A 13,069-nucleotide genomic window follows, 5' to 3' on the forward strand; every position below is an offset into this window, starting at 1 on the left:
GTGAGAAGAAAGGGAAAAGGGATGTTTTGGCTTTTAGCTGCTGTCTCCTTGACCCGGAACCTGGGCATTTTCCCTTCTGCTCTGTTGGTGGGCAGCTCTGACTGTAGAAAGAGCCTCGCAGCCTAGGTTCTCACCAACCTGCGACACACCCGAAAATATGCTTATCCCGCTCGGTGACCTCTAAAATGCCTTCCATGACGGCCGCGCGGAGTATCCCAGTTATCCCCTACCCTTTCGCCAAGCGGCAGCGTCCGGGGACAAAACTCTGAAAGAACACCCCGATGTCCGTGGGGTTTGGGGTCTCCAGGTCGGGAGCCCTGTCTTTTTCCAAGTCAGCGTGAAGCCCGGGACCCGCCAGGATCTCCGGCACAGGTGGCCGGAAAAGCAGGTAGGTACGCACCAGCTTGCCCAAAGGCTTCATCATCCGCGCCCCATCTCCCCCGGGAGCCCCATCCTGAGGCCCTTCCTCCCATATCTCCCTCTCCGCGGTGCGTCCTCCTCCCACCCCCCGCCCCTTCCTACCCGCGCTCGCTCCCCTCCTTGCGCCTGCCAGCTCTGCGGTGCGCCCCCTCCTCCCCGCCCTTCCTGCCCTTTCCTCCCCGCGCTCTCTCTCTTAGCAGGGCGGCCGCCCCCCCCCCCCCCTCCCCCCCCCCTCCTCCCCCCCCCCCCCCCCCCCCGCCCCCCCCCCCCCCCCCTTGCAGCGCCTTCCTTGCCGTCTGCCCCTTCCACTAGCGCGCGTCTCCCCGCCTTGCACCGGGAGCTGCGGTGAGAGATGCCGGCGAGCAAGGAGGTCCCCCAGCCCCGCAATATTAGCAGCTCTGCGTACACGGATCTCTTGCACAACGCCTGGGATCGGGGCGCGGCGGGCGCGGCCGGGAAGGACCAAGTCCAGAGCCTCCGCAGGGTCCCCGCTGGGGTCAGGTTGGGGAGGAGGGCGGTGCTGGATAGGTAACTATGTGCTCAGTGCGCCCTCGCCCAAATGTGGAGGCCCCAGGGGGGCGGGGCCTGAGACCCTATATCTCTCGGAGCGCCCCAGTCCTGCCACCGTTGCTATCCTGGATTTTCGTCTGTGCCGTCCTGCTGCCACCGCGATGGGCCTGGAGCTCTACCTGGACCTGCTGTCTCAGCCCTGCCGTGCCGTCTACATTTTCGCCAAGAAGAACGGCATCCCCTTCAAGCTGTGTACCACGGAGTTGTTCAAAGGTGGGCCCAGGCCGGCTCTTCAGGGGTCCATAGTCCTCGGGCCCTGCAGTTTCCTCTTCTTCCAGACAATTCCCGTAGTCCCAGGATGAGGAGAAAAAAGGCAAAAGAAATATAGACAAAAATTATATTTCCGGGGTGCCTGGGTGACTCAGTGGGTTAAAGCCTCTGCCTTTGGCTCAGCTCATGATCCCAGGGTCCTGGGATTGAGCCCCGCATCCGTCTTTCTGCTCAGCAGGGAGCCTGCTTCCCCCCTCTTTCTCTGCCTGCCTCTCTGCCTACTTGTGATCTCTGTCTGTCAAATTAAAAAAAAAAAAAAAAATCTTAAAAACAATTATATTTCCATGCAACTTGTAGCGCATTGACAAGTGCTTCAGACCGGCAGAATATGACAGGCTTCCAAGAACTCACACTGTCCTTTTTGTTTGTCTGTTTCTTCTTTTTTAAAGATGTATATATTTATTTTAGAGAGAGAGTGTGTAGGCTGGAGGGGTGGAGGGAGAGGGAGAGTCTTAGGCAGACTCCACACTCAACATAGAACCCAGGCAGGGCTCTATCCATGACCCTGAGATCAAGACCTGAACCCAATCCAAGAGTCAGGTGCTGGACCAGCTGTGACACCTAGACACCCCTACACATGAGGTTTTTATTTTTATTTTTAAAATATTTTATTTATTTATTTGACAGAGTGAGAGAGCACAAGCAGGGGGACCAGTAGAGGAAGAGGGAGAAGGAGGCTCCCAACCAGAGAGCCTGATGTGGGGCTCGATCCCAGGATCCCAGGATCATGATCCAAGCCAAAGGCAGATGCTTAACCATCTGAGCCACCCAGGCACCCCTACCTACAAATGAGTTAACTTTTTTTTTTTTAATGCTCAGTTAGCCACCCTATAGTACATCATTAGTTTCAGATGTAGAGTTCAGTAATTCATCAGTTGCAAATAATACCCAGTGCTTATCACATCAGGTGCATACCTTAATGTCCCTCACCTCCCTCCTCCTTCCCCTCCAGCAACCCTGTTTCTTTTCCATAGTTAAGAGTCTCTCATGGTTTGTCTCCCTCTCTGATTTCTTCCACTTCAGTTTTTCCCTCTCTTTCCCTATGGTCCTCTGAGCCATTCCTTCTGTTCCACATATGAGTGAAACCATATGGTAATTGTCTTTCTCTGCTTGACGTACTTCACTTAGCATAATCTCCTCCAGTCCCATCCATGTCAATGCAAATGGTGGGTATTCATCCTTTCTGATGGCTGAGTAATTAATATTCCATTGTATATGGGAACCACATCTTTTTTATTCATTCATCTGTTGTATTGAAGGGCATCTTGTGTCCTTCCATAGTTTGGCTATTGTGGACATTGCTGCTATGAACATTGGGGTGCATGTGCCCCTTCTTTTCACTACATCTGTATCTTTGAGGTAAATACCCAGTAGTGCAATTGCTGGGTCATAGGGTAGCTCTATTTTTAACTCTTTGAGGAACCTCCATACTGTTTTCCAGAGTCGCTGTACCAGCTTGCATTCCCACCAACAGTGTAAGAGGGGTCCCCTTTCTCCATGTCTTTGCCAACACATGTTGTTTCCTGCCTTGTTAATTTTTGTGATTCTTACTGGTATAAGGTGGTATCTCACTATGGTTTTGATTTGAGTTTCCCTGATGGCTAGTGATGTGGAACATTTTTCCATATGTCTGTTAGCCATTTGAATGTCTTTTTTGGAGAAGTGTGTGTTCATGTCTTCTGCCCATTTTTGACTGGATTTTTGTTTTTTGGGTGTTGAGTTTGAGAAGTTCTTTGTAGATCTTGGATACCAGCCCTTTATCTGTAATGTCATTTGCAAATATCTTCCCACATTCTGTGCACTGTCTCTTAGTGTTGTTGACTGTTTCCTTTGCTGTGCAGAAGCTTTTTATCTTGATAAAGACCCAAAAGTTCATTTTGGCTTTTGTTTCTGTTGCCTTTGGAGGCGTGTCTTGAAAGAAGTTGCTGTGGCCGATGTCAAAGAGGTTACTGCCTATGTTCTCCTCTAGGATTTTGATGGAGTCCTGTCTCACATCGAGGTCTTTCACCCACTTAGAGTTTATCTTTGTGTATGGTGTAAGAGAATGGTTGAGTTTCATTCTTTTTTAAAAATTTTTAAAAGAGGGGCACCTGGGTGGCTCAGTGGGTTAAGCGTCTGCCTTTGGCTCAGGTCATGATCCCGGGGTCCTGGGATCAAGTCCCACATTGGGCTCCCTGCTCAGCAGGAAGCCTGCTATCCCCTCAGCCTACCACTTCCCCTTCTTGTGCTCTCTCTTTCTCTGACAAATAAATAAATAAAATCTTAAAAAAAAAACTTAAAAACATTTTTTTAAAGATTTTATTTGTTTATTTGACAGAGAGATTGAGATCACAAGTAGGCAGAGAGGCAGGCAGAGAGAGAGGGGGAAGCAGGCTCCCTGCTGAGCAGAGAGCCTGATGCGGGGCTCCATCTCAGGACCCTGAGATCATGACCTGAGCCAAAGGTAAAGGCTTAACCCACTAGCCACCCAGGCACCGCGAGTTTTATTCTTCTGTTTATAGCTGTCCATTTTTCCCAGCACCATTTATTGAAGAGACTGTCTTTTTTCCCTTCGGATATTTTTTCCTGATTTGTCAAAGATTAGTTGGCCATAATGAGTTGAAGGTCCATTTCTGGAGTCTCTGTTTAGTTCTCTATGTCTTAATGTTAGCACTTTGCTAGAGGTAAAAAGCAACCTTAGCTTGACAAAAGCCAGACCTTCAGAATTCTGCACCATGTACTTTAACATATGAAAATCCTTTTGGAAACTCCCTTTGTCTTTACCCTCTCCCAACTTAAAAGTATATAACAAATCACTCCTTCCAATTCCAGTGCAGCTCTGCCCACGGGTCCTGTCCCATGCTTTAATACAAATAACTTTTGCTCCCAAATCATCAAGAATGATTTCTTGACCATTTGCTCCCAGCCCACATCATATCATTTTGGACGTTGATCGTGGGGCCCTGTTTTCTCATCTGGACTCTGAGCCTCTGTGTGGACTTGGTGAGTACTTACTTCCTGTCTTCTTTTACTTTCATTCCAGGAGCTTTTCACAGACTACGATCATAATTACTGGAACACTTTCATGTCAATTGCTCAGGCTGCAATCCTCTAGCCCATGGCTACTCTAAGGAGAGGAAAAAAGCTTGCCCTTTAGCTGGAAGCTAGTACCCTGGCCAAATGGCAGTAAGATTCAGAAACCTGATGCCCCTTCTTAACTTCTGTTCTTATTCAAAGTTGTCTTTCTTAGGCATGGGACAGCCACCTAAGTCACTAGCAGGGCTGCCAATCTTAAGACTCCTGTATGAAGTTTCCTCCTCATTGGTCGAAGGGTATCCCCTCACATCTCTGGTCTAGTCACTTTTTGCCATGAAACTCCCGCCCAGAGCCAGCTGAAACCAGTGCCGGATTGAATTAAAACCCAGCTGGGGGTGGCATCTGACTTTAGCTCAGGTCATGATCTTAGGGTGCTCTGATCGATCCCTGTGTCCTGTGTCAGGCTTCATGCTCAACGGGGAGTCTGCTTCTCGCTCTGCCCTTCCCTCCCATTTGTGCTTGTGCATTCTCTCTCTCTCAAATAAAATCTTATTTTTTTAAAAAGATTTTATTTATTTATTAGACACACACAGAGAGAAATCACAAGTAGGCAGAGAGGCAGGCAGAGAGAAAGGGGGAAGCAGGCTCCCTGCTGAGCAGAGAGCCCGATGCGGGACTCGATCCCAGGACCCTGAGATCATGACCTGAGACGAAGGCAGAGGCTTAACCCACTGAGCCACCCAGGCGCCCTAAAATCTTATTTTTTAAAAAGATTTTATTTCTTGGGGCGCCTGGGTGGCTCAGTGGGTTAAAGCCTCTGCCTTCGGCTCAGGTCATGAGCCCAGCGTCCTGGGATCGAGCCCCGCATCAGGCTCTCTGCTCTGCGGAGAGCCTGCTTCCTCCTCTCTCTGCCTGCCTCCCTGCCTGCTTGTGATCTCTCTCTCTGTCAAATCAAGAAAGAAAATCTTAAAAAAAAAATAAGATTTTATTACTTTATATGACATAGAGAAAGCGCAAGTAGGGGGAGCAGCAGGCAGAGGGAGAAGCAGACTCCCTGTTGATCAGGGAGCCGGATGTAGGGCTTGATCCCAGGACTGTGGCATCATGACCTGAGCCAGAGGCAGACGCTTAATAACTGAGCCACCCATGCACCCCTCAGATAAAATCTTAAACAAACAAACAAAAAACCCAACTGGGAACCATTTCCTAGGTAGGTTGGCTGTAAAGACTATATGTGCTGGAATGTTGCTTAGACTGTGGTGGATTTCCATCTTCACTGTTTTCTGTCAATGTCCCCTACTATTTAAATTACAAAATCAGGTAATTTCCCTTTGTGAAACTTTTCTAGTGTTTTCCATGGGTTAAAAAGGGTGAATTCTTCATAGCTCAGTATTTTGGTGTACCCATTTGTAGCTTAGGATGCCGTGGGTGAAGGGGGGGCGGTTTGGGAGGGGAGATGCCAGCATCCCTTCTGTGGGGCTGGGTGGTGGTCATAGCCATTTCCTTTGAGGGATGCCTCCAATCTCTTTGACACCAGGAAACTCTGACTTATCCTGCATGGAATAATCCCCGGGAGCATGTGTGGTGGTGGTCGGTGGGGGGCGTTCCTTGGTAATAGACCTTCCTCCTTTTTTAGGAGCATGGGATCTTCTTCATTTCCCAAGGTCTCTCCCTTGAAATGTCTTTTAACCCCCTGGAAACTATTCAGGTTGCACGATTTAGGGAAAAGAAGACTGATCTGTAAGACTGCATGGCCTCAGTACTCCCTAGAGACAAGGAAAAAAATGGCTCTTTTTTTTTTTTTTTTTTTTTATTTCTTTACTTGACAGAGAAAGAGAGCACAAACAGGGGGGAGTGGCCGAGGGAGAGGGAGAAGCAGGCTCCCTGCTGAGCAGAGAGCCCAATGCGAGGCTTAATCCAGGACCTTGAGATCATGATCTGGGCCAAAGGTAGACGCTTAACCTATTGAGCCATCCAGGCGCCCTGGAAAAATGGCCCATTAACGAGATGTTAAACTTCAATATGACCTATCAGTTAGATCTCTTCTGCTGGGAACAGGGCAAGTAGGCAGAGGTACAGCATGGCCGTTAAGTCAGGACCCTGACCTAAGGATCTCTTGCAGAATGTGTTTGGCTGCTAAGCAGGTTAACAAGCTGCCTGTGGGTATATCGGATAATGGTAGTTGAAAGAGGCCTTGTCCTCCTCCTAATAAACCCAGATTGCTGGAGGAGACACAGTCCATTCTGAGGAAGGGGATGTTGACAGCCTCACTAGTCCTCCTAATAGGCCCAGGTTATTCTTACTGTATGTGGGGGCTTCTCCCTCCTTCATTTCCCAGGTTGATGGTTATGATGATTGGAGTGAATTGTCTCTGGTTAGTCTGCCTCGGATGGACTTGAAGGGAAAATCCCAAGCTGCTGCCCAACGGAAACCCCTTTTGTTTCTGGGAAGTTCCCTGTCTTCTCTGGCCCAGTATGGACTGCCTATCTTCAGTTGCTGGTGGAGGAAAAGCATACATCTGCTCTTCCGTTCTGAGCTGATGAGCTTTAGAACCACGGAATCCTGGGGTGCCTGGGGGCTCAGTTGGTTGAGCGACTGCCTTTGGTCGAGTAATGATCCTCGGGTCCAGGGATCGAGTCCTGCATTGGGCTCCCTGCTCAGCAGGGGGTCTGCTTCTTCCTCTGACCTTCCCCCTCTCATGCTTTCTCTCTTTCTCTCTCTCTCAAATAGATAAATAAATAATAAATTTAAAAAAAAAAGAACTGGGAGTCCTTTCTCTGCCTTCTGGGGTTTTCTGCTTCCAGCCTTGCTGGCCGCACCTCACCTCTTCCGCCATCCTCTCCCTCCCTCCTCCTTTCCTCCTGTTTCTTTTTTCTTTTTAACTTTTAAAATATTTTATTTATTTATTTGACAGAGACACAGCAAGAGGGGGAACACAAGCGGGGGAGTGGGATAGGGAGAAGCAGGCTTCCTACCATGCAGGGAGTCTGATGTGGGACTCGATCCTAGGCTCCTGGGATCATGACCTGAGCAGAAGGCAGACACTTGGGGCGCCTGGGTGGCTCAGTGGGTTAAGCCGCTGCCTTCGGCTCAGGTCATGATCTCGGAGTCCTGGGATCGAGCCCCGCATCGGGCTCTCTGCTCGGCAGGGAGCCTGCTTCCTCCTCTCTCTCTGCCTGCCTCTCTGCCTGCTTGTGATCTCTCTATCAAATAAATAAATAAAATCTTTAAAAAAAAAAAAAAAAAAAGAAGGCAGACACTTAACGACTGGGCCACCTGGGCATCCCCCCTTCCTCCTGTTTCTGGACCACCTTGGGTGTGGCCTGCATGACTGGCTCCTGTGCCAGCCTGGTGCCTGGCTCTTTCTTTCTTTTTTTTTTTTTTTTAAGATTTATTTATTTATTTGACAGAGAGAAAGAGATCACAAGTAGGCAGAGAGAGAGGGCGAAGCAGGCTCCCCGCTGAGCAGAGAGCCCTACTCGGGGCTCGATCCCAGGACCCTGGGACCATGACCTGAGTGGAAGGCAGAGGCTTAACCCTGGTGAGGGTTAAGTCTGAGCCACCCAGGTGCCCCTGGTGGTGCCAGGTTCTTAATCCCAGCCTCGAGGCCAAGGAGTGAGGAGCACCCCCTTGGATTTACACTGCCCACCTCGTATTTCCCCACTGGTGTCCCAGGTAAAAATTGACAATGGGGAACAACTTGATTGACTTCTAAGTAGATGTGGTGGTATTTACACTAATTTAAGTGTGTTGATTTCACTAAGATAGACATATCTTTAGACTTAGTAGCATTAAATGTACAACTTTTATCCTACCAAGGATTACTGAAGGTCAAAGAAGCTCCTCTTATCTCTTTTACAGTTGTCAGCAAAAAGATGGCTTGCAATGATGGTTGATTTGTTGGTCTTCAAGTTTTGATGGGTAATCATTTAGATAGCTTTCAAAGTCATTGGTAACCTGAAACTTTCGAGTTGTGCTTGGTTGATAAATTGGGCTGAATTCATTGGACATCTAAGTCTTTTCCAAATGAGATAAAATGTTAATGCACTGATTACTGAACACAGATTTGTGCTTTCGGCTTCTCATTGCAGAGAAGCTAAAGATACTTGGGTCTGTTGGTAAACAGGCTTTGTGCTTTATTGAAAGATTATACTATGGAATCACAAGCTTTACTTTTACTACTTTTACTTTTCTTTTTTTATTTTTAAGATTTTATTTATTTGACAGAGAGAGAGAGCACAAGCAGGGAGAGAGACAGAGAGAGAAGCAGATTCCCCAATGAGCAGGGAGCCCAATGTGGGGTTCCATCTCAGGACCGTAAGATCATGACCTGAACCAAAGGTAGGGCTTAACTGACAGCCACCCAGGTGCCCAATGAACTCATATATTATAATGAACTCAGATCTTGAGCCATGCCCATTTTTGAGTCTTTGTTATTTATGGTTATTGTTCTAATACTCTGGCAAAACACATTTCATCTTAAAGGAGATTCATTAAAAGGGCTTTTGACGGGGCACCAGGGTGGCACAATTGGTTGGGTGTCTGCCTTCAGCTTAGTCCCTGGATCGAGCCCCACAGGGAGCCTGCTTCTCCCTCTGCCCCTCACTCCACTTGTGCATTCCTTCTGTCTCTCTCTCTCTCAAATAAATCTAAAAAAAAAAAAAAAAAAAAAAAAAGAGGGTTTTTGACAAACACAGGATCTTGATATCTTTAAAATAATAAAACTAAAATGGATAAGAATTTCCAGAACTGGTGTGCCTGGATGGCTCAGTGGGTTAAGCCTCTGCCTTCGGCTCAGTTCATGATCCCAGTGTCCTGGAATCGAGCCCTGCAGTGGGCTCCCTATTCAGCAGAGAGCCTGCTTCTCCCTCTCCCACTCCCCCTGCTTGTGTTCTCTCTCTGTGTCAAATAAACTCACTCTTAAAAAAAAAATAAGATATACAGGAATATGACAAAGTATCTCTTTGTGAACAAATTGAAGCATTTAACTTTTCTCTACCTGAACCCTCTGAAGTCCAGAGGCTCTCAGTGTTTGGGTGATTCTGTCGGTTGAGGGTTGGACTCTCGGTTTTGTTTTAAGATTTTATTTATTTATTTGACAGAGACATAGCCGAGAGAGGGAACACAAGCAGGGGCAGTGGGAGAAGGAGAACAGGCCTCCGAGGAGCAAGGAGCCCGATGTGGGGCTTGATCCCAGGACCCTGGGATCATGATCTGAGCCGAAGGCACACTCAAAGACTGAGCCACCCAGGCACTTCTGGACTCTCAGTTTTGGCTCCGGTCATGAGATCCAAGCACAGTGTGGAGTGTGATATTCTCTTTCCCTCTTCCTCTTGCTTTCTGCTCCTTGCGTGCTCTCTTTCCCTCTAAAATAATCATTAAAAAAAAAAAAGTGTTTTTATTAAAGCCTGGGGACCTTAGGGAGAAAGAACTGCACTGGGGTTGGAAGGTGCGACTAATTATATATTTTGGGATTGGGGTGGGGGTGAGTAGAGATAAAGGGAGTCCCTGAAGGGATTTTGAGAAGACTAAACAGGATCCTGGAGCTGTGGCTATTGTCAGCTAAGGTCGTGTTTTGCCTCTAGCAAAGCATTAACATTAAGGCAGTTGTGAATTCTTTGAGGAAAGTCATGCTTTGCCTGTTTCAGATATTTATCCAAGGGCTGCAAGTTGTAAGGAAATTTAATTTTATCTACATTTCATTTGCCTTTGATCTCCTCTGGTATCTCACCAGAGATTGTCCTCTGCTGTGTGGCCTTGGACAGGTTGTTGGCCCTCTCTGAAACTTAGTTTTCCCTTTTGAGAAGGAGGATAATATTACTTCTACTCTGTAGGACTGGATTCTCACAGTTCCTGCCTTGAAAGCCTGTATTTAAAGTCCTAAAGCCTCAAAGACCCTGTTCTGGCTGGGGAAGGGAGAGGGAGGGCACAGCAGGTGTGGGTCTTGCTCTGAAGGCCTTTTTTGACTTCTTTCTCCATAGGGCAGCTCCAGAGCAAGGAATTCTTCCAGATTAATATGCTGCGGAAGATACCCGTCCTCAAAGATGGTGACTTCATCTTGACTGAAAGGTGCTCTCCCTCCCTCCCTCCTTCTAAGCCCCTAGATCCCCTGGCCTTTGGCTGTCCCGTTGTGTGCCCTCTTAGACCCTATGCCGCAGATGAGGGCAGAGGGAGGCGTGTGGTGAGAGCTGACACCTGGGGTTGGGGGTGACCAGGATGCCCGAAAGCCAATGCAAGATAGCGCTGTACCTCCCTTGTCTTCGACCTCCTTTTCTGGACCCTAGGGCTTCCCCACCCCCATTGGAGGGGCAGTAGAAGAGAACATGGGGGCATTTGTCCAGTTGGACAGAGAGTAAGTTCAGCACATGGAAGCTGAAAGGGCCTCTCCTGACTCCTCAGGCCACTCTCCAGAGTTGGCCAGGGCCTGAGGGAACAACTCACAGTGAGGGCCAGCCACCAGGCAGGCAGAGGGTAAGAGGTCAGGCAGCTACAGGTGCAATGGCCAGAGGACCTGTCAGGGGTGACCCATGACAGATCTGAGGACAGGCTTCCCTCCAGGTCCTCAACCCAACACTGGGACATGCAGGGGGCTTAATGCAAGACTCCAGAGGCTCAGAGAGCCTTTTCTGAGCTGTGTGGCTTTGGAGGAGTCACTTAATTATTCTGAGGCTTAGCTTCCTCACGGGAAATCTCTACCTCATGGGGCCGGGGGTGGGGGCTGCTATGGTATCACAGATATGGGCCTCTTAAAGGGCCAAGCGGTCGGTGCGGCCCAGCGTCCATGCTGGAGACAATGAAGGAAGGAGACTAGGGGGGATACAGTCAGGGGCAGTGCCCAGGAAGCTGTGGATGAGAGGGGAGACATCACGTACAGAGAAGCCCCAGAGCCCCACTGACGGATGGGAGCAGCTGAGGAAAAAGGCCATGAACCAGGATCCTCACAGCCACTGTTCCTGCTGGCCCTGATCTGTAGCTCCGCCATCTTGATTTACCTGAGCTCTAAGTACCAGACGGCAGACCACTGGTATCCCTCCGACCTTCAGGCCCGCGCTCGTGTCCACGAGTATGTGGGCTGGCACGCCGACTGCATCCGCGGCACCTTCGGTGTGCCCTTGTGGACCCAGGTGAGGAGAGCCGTCTGGGGGTTGTTGACCGTCAGGGACCCAGGAGGAGGCAGGGACACGGCCTGAGCCCACCCTTTGCCCGTCAGGTAATAGCACCACTCACTGGGGCCCACGTGCCTGAGGAGAAGGTGGAACGGAATAAGACGGCCATGGACCGGGCGCTGCAGCAGCTGGAGGACAAGTTCTTGGGGGACCAGGCCTTCCTCACCGGCCAGCAGATGTCACTGGCTGACCTCATGGCCGTGGAGGAGCTGATGCAGGTGTGAGCTTGGGATCTGTGGGCAGCATCCCTCCTGTCGCTGCCCTCACTAGACAGAAGCCCGCAGGCAGGCCTAGAGACAGCTAGGAATTTGCCCAGAATCACAGAGCAAGGTTCTGTCCGAACTGATGCTTTTGCCCTGAACTTCTGCTTCCCTCCTGGGTGTGGTGTTTCATGCTGGTGCTCCTGGGCCTTGAGGCTGGCCATATTTCCCTGGTGGGCCTCACATGGGAGCTGGCAGGGTAGGGGGAGGGTGCCCAACACCTGTGCTAGTGGTTCTGGTATTGGGGCCTCAGTATTGCTGTAACTTTCCCATCCTTGTCCCTGCAGCCTGTGGCTGTTGGCTATGACCTCTTTGAGGGAAGGCTGAAACTGGCAGCATGGCATGAGCGAGTGGAGGCTTTCCTGGGTTCTGATCTGTTCCAAGAGACCCATGGTCCCATCCTGAACATCCTGGAGCATGTGGTCAACAAAAAATTTCCGAAGCCTTCCCCAGAAGTCTATCCGTATATTCTGCTTCGTATTTCCAGGATTCCCTGAGGAGTCTGGAAGAGGGAGCTGATGGTTGGAGGCCAGGAGAGTAGGCATAAAGAGTCATTCTTAGTTTCTTACTTGTCCTTTTTCATCCCTCTGTCTTACCTCAGTCTCTTGTTTCTGACTCCTGGAGGAGCTCTACCACAGGTAGGATGCCTGATGTCCTGGGCAGTGCTGCTTCTCAGGTATAGCACATATAATCAACAAAAGACTAAAATCCACCATATATAAAGAGCTCTAGAAATCCAATAGAATGAGGAAGAATAAATCAACTTAAAGTCAGCAAATGTCATTGGTCTTTTAAGTATAATGAAGACTTGGGGAGACGCCTGAGTGGCTCAGTCAGTTAAGTGTCTGCCTTCAGCTCAGGTCATGATCCCAGGGTCCTGGAATCGAGTCCCACATCAGGCTCCTTGCTCGGCAGGGAGCCTGCTTCTCCCTCTGCTGTCGCGGCGGGCATGACAATTCGATTAAGGACCTAAGGATAAAAGGATGGTGAAAAGAAACCAAGAGACAAAGAGATGGGGGCAGGAGGAGCACTGAGGAGGATATCCAACAGTGCTGTTTATTCGCCATCTTGCAGACATATATATAGTAATAACACAATAGAAGAAACAATACATCAGTGTCTGGCTAAATAACCACAAGTTCCCATAAAAAGTTTCACTATTAACTGATGAGGGAGCAGGAGGCTGGCTGAAGACAAAGCAAAAGCTGGCTCCTTGCACCCCCTCTCCACCCGCTCCCCTCGGTAATGTGTGTGACATTCCTCAGGCACCGCTGACCGCCGTAAGAGACAAATAGTTAGCTTGCAGAGATCACAATCCTGCAAGACAGGAGTCTCCCTTGGTTTACAAATGTCCTAGAGATCTACAAA

General features: G+C 49.2%; 1 protein-coding gene across 1 annotated transcript; it reads left to right on the forward strand.

Moving 5' to 3' along the window:
• Positions 1-1,020: 1,020 nt before the first annotated feature.
• Positions 1,021-12,617, forward strand: LOC116878475 (glutathione S-transferase theta-2B-like). The gene is made up of 5 exons (XM_032876016.1): positions 1,021-1,203; positions 10,257-10,344; positions 11,249-11,399; positions 11,486-11,659; positions 11,989-12,617. Exons 1-5 carry the CDS (start codon positions 1,092-1,094, stop codon positions 12,196-12,198), a joined length of 735 nt encoding a protein of 244 aa, XP_032731907.1. The 5' UTR covers positions 1,021-1,091; the 3' UTR covers positions 12,199-12,617.
• Positions 12,618-13,069: the final 452 nt, after the last annotated feature.

The sequence above is a fragment of the Lontra canadensis genome, unplaced genomic scaffold (assembly GCF_010015895.1).
Source record: "Lontra canadensis isolate GAN:19392208 unplaced genomic scaffold, GSC_riverotter_1.0 scaffold57, whole genome shotgun sequence".
NCBI classification, from domain to species: Eukaryota; Metazoa; Chordata; class Mammalia; order Carnivora; family Mustelidae; genus Lontra; species Lontra canadensis.